At 42.1% G+C, this 14897-nt stretch overlaps 2 protein-coding genes across 5 annotated transcripts in view; one reads left to right on the top strand and one right to left on the bottom strand.

Moving 5' to 3' along the window:
- Positions 1-135: 135 nt before the first annotated feature.
- On the bottom strand, positions 136-9898 carry ublcp1 (ubiquitin-like domain containing CTD phosphatase 1). Of its 4 annotated transcripts, none has more exons than XM_061248460.1 (11): positions 9770-9898; positions 8502-8669; positions 7986-8077; positions 7405-7490; positions 7089-7204; positions 6608-6706; positions 6447-6484; positions 4583-4681; positions 4092-4208; positions 3630-3757; positions 136-2933 (listed from the first exon to the last, which is right to left on the bottom strand). In XM_061248460.1, coding segments are annotated over exons 1-11 (972 nt in total). In that variant the 5' UTR covers positions 9771-9898; the 3' UTR covers positions 136-2905. The 4 variants fall into 4 exon arrangements, with proteins under 4 accessions (XP_061104444.1, XP_061104445.1, XP_061104447.1 ...); XM_061248461.1 differs by having other exon boundaries at positions 9683-9796; XM_061248463.1 differs by lacking the exon at positions 9770-9898 and adding an exon at positions 9392-9578.
- Positions 9899-11651: 1753 nt separating this feature from the next.
- Positions 11652-14897, top strand: part of LOC133133907 (RING finger protein 145-like) — a 30632-nt gene continuing 27386 nt past the window's right edge. The window contains exon 1 of the mRNA XM_061250194.1: positions 11652-11814. The gene's annotated coding sequence lies outside the window, so the exon portion shown is untranslated. The remainder of the gene's footprint in view (positions 11815-14897) is intronic.

Below are 14897 nucleotides of genomic sequence, written 5' to 3' on the forward strand. Positions count from 1 at the left end.
GCCAATGCGCTTCCCAGAAATAATTAAACGCTGCAAAAACACATTTCATCTCCGATAAGGGGACTGCTGTCAGCTCGTTGAGAGCGGTTTAAAAAAAAATCACATTTCAACCCATCAACACACACAAAGACTGTGTAAAAAGATTGATATTTTTTTTATTTACAGTCAGGATATGCCCCCATAAGTAGCATATGTACATGTGTTCACATCTGCATGGATTGATGTAACAGGAAGGAGGACAATGTTTCAGAATGGACACGGAGCACTCTGGTTAGGACTTAAATAGCAGTTTTACATAAAGTCAGTTTGTGGCGAACTTTGGTAGTGGCGTTAGAGCACGACGAGCTACAAAACAAACCAGTCAGTCAGCGAATACCACTTTGATATTTGACGATGCAGGAGTGAAATCTTACAGATCCTTCAGCTCAGGCGATGTCTGGAATGTGCACATTTTCGCCCGGATCCAGAGAACAGCTTTTGTAACCGAACGCTGCTTCAGTGAACTTAAAGGCTCCAAAACTCCCATAGACTTTGCTCTGTTTACGCTACTGTAGCTCTGAGAAAATGGAGGGCGACTGGCATGGGTTCACACGAAATGCGTGAGACACAAAAAAACATAAGTGCAAGACACGTACATTTGTTTTTGTTTCGTTTGCTTGCCTCAGTGAAACAGTTGTTAATATACTAGGGACACAATGAGAAGAGCGACAGGGTGTCAAGCGAACTACAAGCAGCGTGTTTATTTCATAGTGCACATTTTTGCGGAGTTTAAACAGCTCGCTAACTTCAGTCAACCGCTCGATAAATGCACATGATCATGACAGAGACGCAGTTATCCAGTTCGGAATTATTAGGGAATGGCTGGTCCATAAATTAGGGATGTCAAATCTTATCCAAAAAGGGCTGGTGTGGGTTCAGGATTTTGTATAAGCCCGGCACAAAGACTCCTCATTTAAGTCTTGGTTGAAGACCATTATTAGTTAATTGGTGGAACGAGGTGTCGGAGTGCTGAGCTAAAACAGAAAGCTGCACCCACACTGGTCCGTTTGGGATAAGATAGGCCAACCCTGCCCTAAAGGATACATGTGTGACAGCAGCTCTCAAATGTATATTTTGACCTAGGGGCGACTACGAGCCTGTGACAACTTGCGCAAATTCATCCAACCGCCCATGAAACGTAGCGTCCAATCGGCATGGGCGAGGGTCACACGTGTAGTGGGAGCAGGCATCTGCTAGCAGACAGACAGATAGCCACACACGGTCTGTAAACAGAACTATACTCAAGACGCCGTTTTCTACAGTCAGTTATGCTACCACTCTCCTGTCTCACAGGAAATGGTGTCAGCGGTAGGTTTTTTTTCTTTCGAACTCAGCTGCAGCTTTGTACCTTTTAAAACACATACACGCGAAAACGCGAAAGAAGGGGCATATCTTTCCTGAGAACCTTACCCAGAATACTCACGATCTGCTAGATTTTGAATGCCGTCCTTAAAACAATGCATTTCGTGTAAAAACACAAAACAAAAAAACAACGTTCTACAAAGTTTACTATGTCAGTTTCAACAAAGCACAAATTCCCTCCAAAAGCAAAAAATAACCTCACAAATCAATTAGAACGTTTGTCTTACAAAAACACAGAAGATCCACAAAATATAAAAAGAATACCGTCAAGGGGAATCCGAAACCGCTTTCATCAACGGGAGGAAACTATCATCTTTCAGTTACACAATCCAAAAAGAAGAAAGCCATAGCATTAAGCCAGTTTATGATCGCTTCCGAAATTACAATAACTTAGAAACACATCAGCTAACACAAAATCTGAGCCAGAAATTGGGGGAAAAGACACAAGACAAATGCAAGAACTTTCCAAAGGTACTGGTCACAATTTATTCAAAATATCTATTCCTTAAGCCTTTGTCAAGAATGTGTAGATACTTAGTTAAGGTGTCAATACATCTTTACAGATAATGTATTAAGCACAATGCCTTGAGGTCAATCTTCTGTCCTTTCAACTTACAAATACGTGCAAATTAGTCATGAAAATGTTGTTTTCTGACAATGAAGACCTAACACATGCTTCATAAAGGCTTCGCATTTGAAACAAGTCTACTTTGTATAGTGTTTGACCAGGGCATTTGGTTTGATGTTACAGTACTATATCTGGCCTCTCTCCTAGCTCTCAGAATGGTCTCTGTGAACCCCGCTCCTGTTGGGTAAAGCACTTGAACACTCCCCTCAATCCTTCAAAATCAAAGAGTCATCCAACGAAGCAGGCATTTTTTTTAAAGAAATGAAATTTTCAGCCAACTACACTGCACAGATAACCCCATAATTTACTGTACTTCCTGTGAGGAAATGACAGGGCTTGACAAAGATGATTTGACAAAGGATTACGAGGGATAACGTACAGAAAAATATGTCGCCGTCTCACCAAGAATCGAGGTGAAGACCGATTTCAGAATGATGGAAAGTTCTGGAGTGGTGAAGTGAGAGAAGGAGTGCTTCTCCTGTGTGGATGGTTGGATTGGGGGGTGGGAATTAACAGAGGCTATGCTAGACAGGGGACCGAGAGAACCTTCTGGATGTACGAAAAGCGGAGAGGCGGTTGGGCTGAACCCAACCGCAGCAGTCGCAAAAAAACCCTCGCACGGCGACCCATGAAGTACTGCAGGAGTGAGTGTGCGCGAATCGGAGGCGGATGGGCGAGCTTACACCCCGCTGATGTAAACCGCACAGCGTTATGAAATCACAGAACATACTCGACCGGGCGGTCGTGGGGGGTTTCGGGGACGGGTGGGGTCAGCCGAACTGTGGGTGCCTGGCGTCGGCTCAAGTGTCCAGCACTGCCGCTTGGTGAAGGGGGGGAACCGCGCGCACACACACTCCAGGGCCACAGGGGTGCGCTCTACTGGCTCTGCTTCTTGGACAGGTACCTGTGAGGACACGCAGAAATAACGAAACAAGAAATTGCAGAATTAGGGTCCATAAGCAATGCATCATGGATGTTCATCAATCAAGTGGGGCATTAGTCTTGTTCTCCTGGGTATGGAAGTTATTGAATTGAAGTGCACATGAATGAATGGCAGTGTGTAATGCAGCATTATGTACAGAAATCCCACATGCTGAGGTGATGAACTTAAGATTAAATGTGTCTGCTAAATGCCTAGTATATGCATTTAGTTTATGTGTCATTTAGCTGTCACTTTTATCCAAATCGACTTACTGTTGATTAGACTAAGCAGGGGACAATCCCCCCCTGGAGCAAAGTGGGGTTAAGGGCCTTGCTCAAGGTCCCAACAGCTGTGTGAATCCTGTGTGGAACCACACTCATCAAAATGAAAGGAATGAAGGTGTACAAGGTGTATACACTGATATTAACACAGAGTAAATACAGTTGTGTTTGAGCTGGTTTCGGTCAGTGGAGAGAGTGAAATCCTGTTAGTGTCTTTAATATCACCAGAGGAATACTGAACCCAGAACCATGCAGGCCATTAAGTATTAATGAGCTCTACTTGAGGTCTACTAGATGTATACTTGATCCATACTCCATACATTTTCATTAAACCCATAAAACATGAAATGCATGCTGTTCACACACAAGATAGAATAAGTTTAAAAGCTACCCATACCTTTCCCAGTGTTTGTGGTTGAGTCCTGAAAAGTCCTCCAGCTTGGCAATCTCCTTCAGATACTGAGAGAGTTTGAAGAGCTCCTTGTCTTTTTCGCGGTTTAAGTGCGCTTTCATGAACGGACGAATCTATAGTTGTAAAAGTAAAAAAAAAGTGCCATTGTCACCAATCACGAAAGCCTTGATCTGCAGTTGAGAATTACTTTTCCAACGAGGAAAAACAAATCAGCACAAAGCGCCGACCACGTTTTATGTATTCATTTGACAGGGACAGCACACAATAAATATATCGCACCAGATTTTGCCACAAGCACTTTTCCATGAGTTGTCCCTGGGCAGTAGGTAGTTTATATAATTAAAAGAAAGCAACAAAAATAATACACAATAACAATACAAATGCATGGTATGTGGGAAATGTGTCTTAAATCTTCACAGACAGGTTACGGTGGACGTCAGCCCCTACCTTCAGCCCATTCTGGGGGTTCATGAGAAAGTTTCGGCCGATGTCGTCGAACATGATGGTGTTCTTCTTGTTGTAGAACTCGCCGTACTTGCCCCATATTACTCCCAGTGGTTTCACCTGAAAAAACAACACGGGTGAAAAAAGAACCAAAATAAACGCATACCAGAATTTTATATAAGGTGCTGATGACTAAAAGAATGATGTAATTATGCTAAAAGAAGAAATTAAACTTACGCACTTAAGCTCTGTAATTACATGACCAAATTGATCACTTTCAAAATTTTCTAAATTAGATCTTAAATGTGGGCTGTTCATTTCTTTTTCTCTAACAAGGAGTTTCATCACGCTCTGCCAACCGAAAAAAGCCCATTGTACATACAGCTGTTTTTAACTAATGAAAGGAGTCTTTGGGCCTGGCGGGGGTTGAAAAGCCCTGGCATAGGCCATTAGCAGCAGGGGAGAAGGGGCAGATTTGGGGTGGGTGAACAGACCTCCACCACCCCCCTCTTGGGCGTATGCACTGTGATCATGGCTGCGCTGTCCAGCATGAAGGTGATCTTGTAGTTTGGGTTGTCCGTCACTCCCAGCTCCTGGAACACCAGAGAGAGCAAACCTCAGGCCATCATTAAAGGCAAGAAAATGATTGGGTGGTCAATGGGTTACAAGATCTGTCAAGATGGCAACCGAAAGCAACTGAAATGAAAGATTCCGGTCTTGGACGAGCCAGCACTTAAGGTAAAGAAGAAAGGTAAGGTAACCATGTACAGTGGGCTCAAAAATTATTGGCACCCCTGACAGAAAATGAACAAACAATACTCGTAGACCTTCAATAACGTGGTAATGGCTACAAGAAAATTCACAAACGATTGAATATACCACTGAGCACTGTCAGAGCAATTATAAAAAAGTTCAAAAGATATGGAACTGTTGAAAATCTCATGGGTAGAGGACGCAACTGCATCTTGCCCCCCCAGGATACTGAGGAGGATGGTGAGAGAAGCAACAAAATCTTCAAGAATCACAGTGAAAGAATTCAGGCCTTGGTGGCATCTTGGGGTCACCAGGTTTCAAAAAGCACCATCAGACGCCACCTCCATAACCACAGCCTCATTGGAAGGGTTGCCAGAAGAAAGCCTTTTCTGACCACAAGACACAGAAGAAAGCGCTTGGAGTTTGCCAAACGTCATTTACATTATGACTGGAACAAGGTTCCCTGGTCAGATGAGACCAAAATTGAACGTTTTGGTCAGATACAGCATCGGTATGTTTGGCGTAGGAACAGAGATGCATACAAGGAGAAGCACCTCATACCCACAGTGAAATATGGTGGTGGGTCAGTCATGTTTTGGGGCTGTTTTAATTCCAGAGGTCCAGGGGCTCTGGTTAGGATTGATGGCATAATGAATTCCAGCAAGTATCAGGCAATTTTGGCTGAAAATCTGGTTCCCTCTGCCAGAAGTCTGGGACTTGGTCGTAGGTGGACTTTCCAACAAGACCCAAAACACACCTCAAGATCCACACAGAAATGGTTCTGTGACAACAAAATCAACGCAATGGCCATCTCAGTCACCAGACCTCAATCCAATCGAAAACGTGTGAGTTGAAGAGGTCAGTTGATAAGCACAAACCCAAGAACGTGAAGGATCTTGAAAGGATATGCAAAGAGGAATGGTCCAAAATCCTTCCAAATGTGTTCCTTAATCTTGTCAAAAATTACAGGAAGAGACTCCATGCTGTTATCCTTGCCAGAGGTGGTTGCACTAAGTACTAGGTGAAGGGTGCCAATAATTATGAAACCTTGATTTCTTTATTTATTTTTTATTTATTTTTATTTTTTATGATGGTTATGATTTTGGTTGTTTCCATTGAAACATTAATAAAGTACAGTATTTGGCACATGTTTCTCTATTATTATATTATTCTTTTTTTTTTTTTTTTAAGCCTTGTTTGTGCATTGCTGGTGAGGGGTGCCAATAATTCTTGAGCCCACTGTATATCAGTCACATCACACTTGTGTCTTGATCTTCTAGCACTTTCATCTCTGCACCTAGATGTTATGGTTCATTACCATATCTCTTGTAATCATACCTTTCTTTGGGCTTAAGACAGCCATGACTTTAGTGACTTATCCTTGGCTTCACTGTGTGAAGCAGAGTTTATGATCATGGCTCTAGTTATGGATAACCGATACTTCAGATCTGATCTGTCTTTGTCTTTGTATGTCTTTCGGTATGTACATGCTGCATGTCACTTTGGATTAGTTATAAATGCATCAGCCAAAAATGCTAGAATTTCACAATTTCACAATAACAATATTCTTCTAAAAAAAGACAGAGGGATGGGAGGAGAACTTACCATCATTTTAGCATCGATCCACTTCATGCTTGTGGCAGCTATTGGGGGGAAATGAGAGGGGGGCAGTTAAGCACTAAACTGGAGCTCAAAGCGCAGAATGACAGAGGACACGACGGCCTGTCCCAGCCAGCGTCAGCGGTGTTTCGCAGTGTGACACTTACACCAGATGACGATGTCATAGTCCTCATACGCGGCGGTGAGGAACTCGTGCAGGAAGGGCCTCATCAGCTCCTGCCCCGTCTCTGCACATGACTTGTGGTCTAAAGACACACACACACACACACAGACATCACACACACACACACACACACACACACACACACACACACACACATCACAGACATCACACACACACACACACATCACACACACACCACAGAATTACTAGATTTCTTTCCAGTTTTAACCCCGTCCTGTGCGTTACCTCACCCTTAACAGACGGCTGCGACACCAGCATTGTATTTGATCATGTAACCGTTTTTCAAGACACATGACCATTGAAATGCATTGTGATTCCTTGACCTTTCTATGGGTTTTCTATAGGGCGCCTTAGCCCAAAATGGGTTAACACAGTTTTGGCTAAGGGGAAAACAAGCATATTTACAATTTAGAAAAGACTTTGGAATCTGCTCAGGGACTCACCAAACAATGTGTAGTCCACATCCAACACCAGGAGCCGTTTTCCTTCTCTTGGTGGGTTCATTTCTTCCACTTTGTAATCTTTTACACGTCTGGCGATCTTTGCCAAGTTCTCCTCCCTTCACACACAAACAGATCTTTGATCAGTTACCGCGTGGCAGAAAGTTTGCAACCTGAAACTCTGGATTGGATGTCGTCCTGGTTATTCCTGAATTCTAGCATGTTACACCGCTTACGACGAGGACACATCTCTCTATATTTCTGGAATCATCATGTATAAATGTTTCTGGATAATAGTTCCATTTAAACAAATACCGACCTGTTCTCTACCTCTATAACCTCTTCTTCAATGTCAAAATCATTGATGACATCATCATTTTCTGGGGGAGGGGCCAAAACATCTTCCTGCGAAACAAACGCACAAACACACAAACACACACACACACACACACACACACACACACACACAGATAAGTAAACTTTTTCAAACATTACTATTCAGGAAGTACACAACAATCGCAGAATTAGGGTCCATAACCAATGCATCATGGGTTCATCAATCAAGTGGGGCATGAGTTCTCCTGGGTATGGAAGTGTTCAAAATTGAAGTGCACATGAATGAATGGCAGTGTGTAATACTGTAATCCCACGTGCTGAGGTGATGAATTTAAGATTAAATGTGTCTGCTAAATGCCTAGTTTATGCGTTTAGTCTATGTGTTATTGAGCTTTTAATCAGTTGATTAGACTAAACAGGGGACAATCCCACCTGGAGAAATGTAGGGCTAAGGGCCTTGCTCAAGGGCCCAACAGCCGTGTGGATCTCATCATGGCCACATTGGGGCTTGAACCACCAACCTTCCGGGTCATGCACCATGACCGAACGAAGGATGATACGCACCAGGCTCTCCTCTCGACTCCCCATCATCATAATCTTGGTGTTCGGCTTCAGCTTCAGTGTACCCAGTTTGATGTCATCTTCAGCTGGTTTACCTGCAACATACATCACATAACTACTCTCACCTGGTCAATCATGTCTATCCTGCTATTACCGCAATGGCCTCAGCCAGAAATGTCCCCATATTACAAGTTTTGTGGAATTAATGTAACATGACAGGATGTAGCAAAATGTTTTGAGGTGTGGGGTTCACTTACAGGGTGACAACAACCTGCTGAAGAAAACAGTTCAAGCTATGTTTTGAAACAGCTGGTTGACCAGCCTGACCAGCTGAATTTTCAAGCAGGCCAAGCTGACACAGCAGGGCGGGCCAGTCTTAAAGAGATTATCAGGGTCTTTAAACAAGCTCTTGTTTAGGCGAAAAAAGCACTACCAACGTGCACATTCAAGCAGGGTATCGCTGGAGCAGCAAACAAAGATAAAGTCGTGGCGACTGGGCTTTAATGCGACGAGCCATACCTTTGACTTTCAATCCCAGCAGTTTCTGTCTTTCTGGGAGAACGCCCGTCAAAGATTTGATGGACTGTTTGAGGTCCAGCACGGTGTCCTCTTCGGACAACGTGCTGATGGTGTATTCCTGCCCACCCCACTTTATTATGACGGACACGGACATACTGCTGCGAAGCACTGCACAAAACAGAGCAATCAACGACACTAACGTTAGGCTCACCCAGCGGTACATGCATTTCCCAGAAACAAACATTAGTTACAATGGCTAGCAACCAGCGACATGCGTCATGAACACATGGCCTATACTTGAGGCACATTTGGACTTAACGCTAGCTTGTTGGATAGGCATTGACCATCGGATCTCGTTTATAAATCAGTGTTTTCACCAAAGCAAGCGATGCACCCTAATTTTCACTCGCTGTATGGTCACAAGTTCCCAAGCGGTTGTTGCGGCTTCAGTAAAGCTAGCCAGCAATAATTGCTAACGTAACCACTAAGTTAGCTGATTTTTTAGGCAAGAAACGTCTTGGGCCCAGATAAGTGTAAAAGTTACCATCTACCTAGAACCCCGTGGATATTGACAGGTTGTCATTGGATGGTTCGAGGCGTTTGTATTTTAAAACGGAAGATCCATCCTCTAGTTCGACCATTCACTGGCAGACATTGCAGCCAAACCAACACAGGCGCATATGCAGCAAATTAACGCGTGTAGCTAGCAGTGGCTAGCTTGTTCGTTCAGATCAAGTTACTTGGCTGGTTAATAAGTCTTGAATGAGACTAAATGAGAAATGCAAAACAGAAAATGCGTAGCTATTTGAATTGATTCCGAGGCACTCGTGATGTCCACTTCTACACAGAATACCGGTGCAATTCCCTTGATAACGTTAACTGTTACCTACCTGGCTACCATTCATTCGAAGCATAGCCACTGCTAAACTAGCACTAGCCAAACGGATAACTGCATATAAGATAACCCGAAATCCTGTTAACACCGATGTGAATGCTGTCTTTGCACCGCCAATACAAGCAGTGTATTTATATTTACTTGGTCAAAAATATTGCTAGCTAACTATCATCCACATTTCAGAGATGGCCCATACATTAACAGTTACTAGCTAGCTCGCTGGCTACAGTACAGTTTGAATTGCAGTAATTAGGCAGATTTACAGAAGCCCCGAATGCATCCGTACCAAAATGACTAAAATTGTCACCAAACAACTCCCGAGTAGCTATCTGGTGAGCAATACAGGTGATTTAATACAGAATGGATTAATTACTTCAATTTAATTTCATTCAACGTTGATTACTCAGCAGTTTCTTCCTGTATCCCAGAGATGCCCCGGTTTGTTTCCAAACGGCCTTTCAGCTTCAACTTCCTGTTGAGAGGACCGTCACTGTCCGCCAGGGGGCGGCAGAGAGAAACGAGCTGGTGGTTCGATTATTAAAGGTGGAGCATCCCATTGGCTGTTGCCACGCAGGTCTGTGGTTGTAGTAACGCGCCTGATATGTAACATGAAGTGCTTTTTACAACTATGCCAACATCAGACACTCGTAATGATGACACAGTTGGACAGGGTAGTAAATGTTGCTATGCTGTGTTTTTATTTTATTTTTAAGCAAAGTCAATGGATGTGATTTGTTCTGGATGGCTTTGCCTTCTTTCTCTCAATGCTAGTTGCTAATGGTCTTGTATGTATAGCTTTTTTTTATTTAAATGGGGAGCCAAGAAAGGGAGCAGCAGCACATTTTTCATTTTTTATTTGTTTATTTTTCATTTTCATCTTATGGAAAAAGAACAACCCTTGTCTAATGTAAGCTATTGTAATTTTTGGTTGAGTTTTTAACGCAAAATCAACCTCAAGGAATGTTCTACACCGATAGTAGCTATTTGCAGATGTGCGAAGGTGCTCTAGAAACATTATGGGGCGACTGCAACCAACTTAGCAAAACTGACCTAAAACCACAAGACCACAGAACCATGTAATAACTTAAACAACATATCTGTGAGAAAAGGTACAGTTGATCCAGCTGCAATCTGGTTCTGTGATGTTGTGGTTTAAACTTGACATATAAACTCTTTACAGTGGTTGCCATTGTCTTACTGAATAGACAAACTGAAATTTTGGCTTAACATCTGCGACAATGAGCCACAATGAACTGTTGCAACTAACAGTAACAGTAACTCAGTCCTTATTTTGTAACAAGGCAATTACAATCAGGTTGTTACACAACACTGGATATTTTCCAGCGCGCATGATGATCATGATGATGTGTTATTATGTGTTATGCACAAAAAGATCTCATTAAACATAAATTTGCTGGCAGAAATAGGCACTTTTAAAGACGGAGTGCCCTGTGATGATTAGTCCTCGCCATAATGTACAAGAATGATAAATAAATGATAAATGAAGGTTATGAAAATGCAGTCTGCTCATGGATCTTCAGAGATATAGAGTGTAATGTGAAGTCCTAGTGGTCCATGAGGTTTAGGGTACCACTGGAAGGACATTAATCCACATCCACATGATCACTCGAGGACTTGGAACTGTATTTTCCTCTAGGGTCTTCAACACACTTGTCCCTGGTTCTGATTTGCGCATTATTGTACATCACTCTGGATAAGGGCGTCTGCTAAAAGACTGTAATGTAATGTAATATAACATCCATAGTGCAGGTAGGGCTGCAGCTATGAGTTTTTGGCCTGTGGCAAAATATACCGTCTAAGCATAGCTCTCAGAACTAAAATGTGCAACTCCAGTGTGCCCCCCATGCACACACATCTGAGGCCCTGAGTGCGGGGGTGGGGTAGACATCAGCCCTATAGAATTCAAGGTCAATGTAGGATTGCCCCAGGAACGGGCCCGGGGATACAAAATGAATATAGGTAACAACAATATTGCACAGTAAGCATCTAATTCTAATATCTTTAAGTACGCCATGAAAGAAACGGGGAACCTGGCTATATGAAATCGGATTTCGACTACTTTCTAAAATTCATACTACCCATACTTTCACATTGGAGAAAAGAGAGCGCAAAATCATGTTACTAATTGTTCTTTAAAAGGTGTATGCATGTATGGGTTCATTCCTGAGAAATTGTTTGCAGACGGCTGCGCGCTGAGTCGCGCATGCGTAGTAAGCAGGACAGTGCCTGTAATGGCTGCCGGGTGAGCGGAAAGGGAGACTGATGTTCCGTCTCTCAGTGGAAATTTTAACAAAGCTGAAACCGTTAACTTGGGATCACCCGAGTTACAATGGTTGATTTCCGACCGGAGAAACATCGCGAAACTGAACTAAACGGAGTCGAGTGACTTATTACCAAGTAGGTTGACTATTTATTGTTTTGAGAATGAGATGGTCAGCGGGGGTATTGTTTGGGTATCCACTGTATTTTACTGGTTACACACACAGTGCCAGGAAAGCTAGCTAGCTAGCTGGCTGATATTTGCTAGCTAGCTAACTAGCTAGATAACTACACCATCTTAAAATAGCCACGTTTCTATTTATATATTTATTATATTTGGATTCATTTCGTTGAAGAATCAGTTACTTGATTGAAATGTCCCCCCCCCCCCCCCCCCCCCACTGTTGACTGTTAGCCTAGCACTATGTGTGAGGTTTATATTGGCACGGGATGTTGAGGGGTTTTTTCATATGAAAATGTCGATGAAGTTTAGCATGAGTACGCGAGAAATGATCGTTTAGTGGTAGCAATGGAAGTGTTTTTTTTAACAAGACAGCCTAACCGTGGGGAATTTTGCTAAAATGGCATTGATGTAGTTAGCGCTAGGTAGCTAGCTGGGTAGCAAACGCGAGCGATCCAGTCTGACTGTTTTACAAAAATCCCCCAGCTCATGCTTGACTGGGAACACTCGCGTTCATCAGCGCGCGGGGTTACTGCAGTTCAGGGTGCAAGCGCTGGACCCATGCGCACTAATGCACTGCATCACCATAAAAAAAGCAAAATAAAAGGTTCAAGTCTGTTCTGGAAAAATATATATGCTTTTCAGAATAGAACCACTCTCCCGTTAGGTAATGGAAATTGCCTCCCGTCGTGGAATCTGCTCGACATAAATAAAACCTAGAATTGATGATGGAAGTTATATAATCTAATGCTTTTTAGGGGAGACCTGTAGGCTACGGCATGCCAAATGACCCGTTTTCTATTAATTCACCGCATTCACTTATTTCCTTTACACTGTTGCGCAGTGTAGGGTGTTGCGTAATTAACTTCGCTACGTGTTAAATGTGGTTGCCAAATTCTGAATGTGATTAAATAGTCGTTGATCAGTTTCAAGGAAGGGACTTAGCAGCGCAGCAAATTATCTCGAATGAATCACGTACAAATATTTATATATTTTATTTTAGACTGCATCGCATATTATTTTATTGTGACTGGAATGCCCCTACCTAATGTACGTACATTATCCGGAGATTAGTGCATGTAGGCGAAGCTACATTCTTCAGCATTTTCAACATTAGTAGTTAGTGTTTATAGTCATACAAACTAGGACGTTGAATTTTTGCTGTCGTACCACTGTACTGGTGTATTATGACTGGATCGATAATGTATGTGATTACCAGAGAAACCTGCCAAAACCGACAGAAAAAAAAACATCTGACTCGTTATTTACACGTTTTAAACATGTCAGGCCAGCAAATGAGTGAGTTTTAAGTGGTTGTGGGGGCTGGCAGTTTATGTAACTGCGAGCAATGTAGGATTCTGCACGGTCTTGTTCCTGTCGATTCGAAAGTTTATATATAAACGCCGATTACTGAACGCACACTACCAATGTAAACGATTAGGTCTGTAAAACTATTGTTGTGACGGTACAGACACGCACATTTTACACAGTATCTTGAGAATATATTTTTAGAAAACATTTACGGCGCATAACTATAGCTCGCCACTTGCATTGCAAATTCTAATCAAATCATCATGCAGTAATGCTTAAAGTTATGTATTAGGGATGCCCGTGCACGATATGGAAAGTCTGAGGCCGATATCAATAATAGATGTTTGTCTGGCTGTATTGGCAGACGCTCAAGCCGGTACTGCGCTGTTTTACATTGTAAACTGAAAGCGTGTGTCCACATCCACGGGAGAATTGGATGTGTAACAGGTGAAGGAGAAATGTAACATTTTATTTGTGTAACGAATTCATTATGAAGCGGAGCATTACTCTAGAGAGCTATGCTCTGTACCACTTTGCTTTGGAGTTCAGCTGGTAGAAATTATTAGAAAATAAACTGAATTGATTGAATATTTCAACCTAATATGGCCTTGATATTATCCCAAGTTACTTGTCTGTCTTCCTGAATTTGTATTTATTTTATGTTTGCTTTAGTTAAAGCGTTGTCGCTTGAAACAGAAGGCTCATATGCAAGAGAGCCTTGTACATGCATAAAACTGAGTAAAACATACCAGAAGATATCCGTTGACAAAGTTACAGAAAGAACAAAACCTCTATGATTCATAAACTTTCTTCCAACATGGGAGTGCTGTTTTTCACCCTCCTACGCATTCTCCATTTCAAAACGGTAAAAAAATAGGAAATGAAATAGAAAATCATACCAGCAGTTACAAAATGTCACTGGGTATGATTAAATGTGTCTAAATGCATTACTTTGGCTGCTGTTTAAAGTGAGGTAAAATGAGATGTTTGGGCCCAGGATTATGATGAACAGTTATTCATAATGACAAGGTTGCTCACTCTTATCTGAAAAAGGCCTGTACCAGGGTAGGCTCTTGTTCCTGCCAGCAATAAAACATCTGATTCGGCTAATCAAGGGCGTGATTGAACACCATGGTTTGCTGATTTGTTGTCATTTGGTTTGATGAAATATGATATTGGCCTATCGTAGCTGAACCAGTCATTAATTCTCTCCATTCAAATAGTGCAGTGTATTATTTAATCATTTAAAGAGTAGGTCTTGTGGAATGTTTTTTTTTTTCTTTTTTTCTTTGTTTATTTTTATTTTGCAAATTCCAAGACAGTGCTCTGGAACTCCATTGTTTTCAGTTACCAGTAGCGATTGTTACATCGGCATTAAAATATCCATTCAAGAACATTGTAATCGCATATCTGTGGTCTTGCTCCCTAAAGCTCAGTCTACATCAAACTGACTTCAGACGAGACAGGACAGGAAAGCTATATATCAGAGTAAAAACTTAGCAGACCACACCAAAGCACCATGTAAACCGATAAACGAATGTTTCCATAACTACGACTCCACCTGCTTGACAGTCTATGGTTCTTCTAATGACCTTGATATGTGTATTTTCTTTAGCTAGCTAACATCAAGGTTGTATTGTCTATATTTATTTTTTGGTACCATGTTTTTTAGCAACATAATATTAGCTAACAGTTTGATGAGACTCCTCTCGCTGTGCCATCCAAAATG

The sequence above is a fragment of the Conger conger genome, chromosome 7 (assembly GCF_963514075.1).
Source record: "Conger conger chromosome 7, fConCon1.1, whole genome shotgun sequence".
In the NCBI taxonomy this organism is placed as follows: domain Eukaryota; kingdom Metazoa; phylum Chordata; class Actinopteri; order Anguilliformes; family Congridae; genus Conger; species Conger conger.

Bases quoted from the DNA above. Each gene is read 5' to 3' on its own strand.
- ublcp1 (XM_061248460.1), bottom strand. The intron at 7,491-7,985 runs GTGCGTATCATC...TTTGTTTCGCAG, and splicing joins GGAGTCGAGAGGAGAGCCTG to GAAGATGTTTTGGCCCCTCC. The intron at 6,485-6,607 runs GTAAGTGTCACA...TCCCCCCAATAG, and splicing joins CTATGACATCGTCATCTGGT to CTGCCACAAGCATGAAGTGG.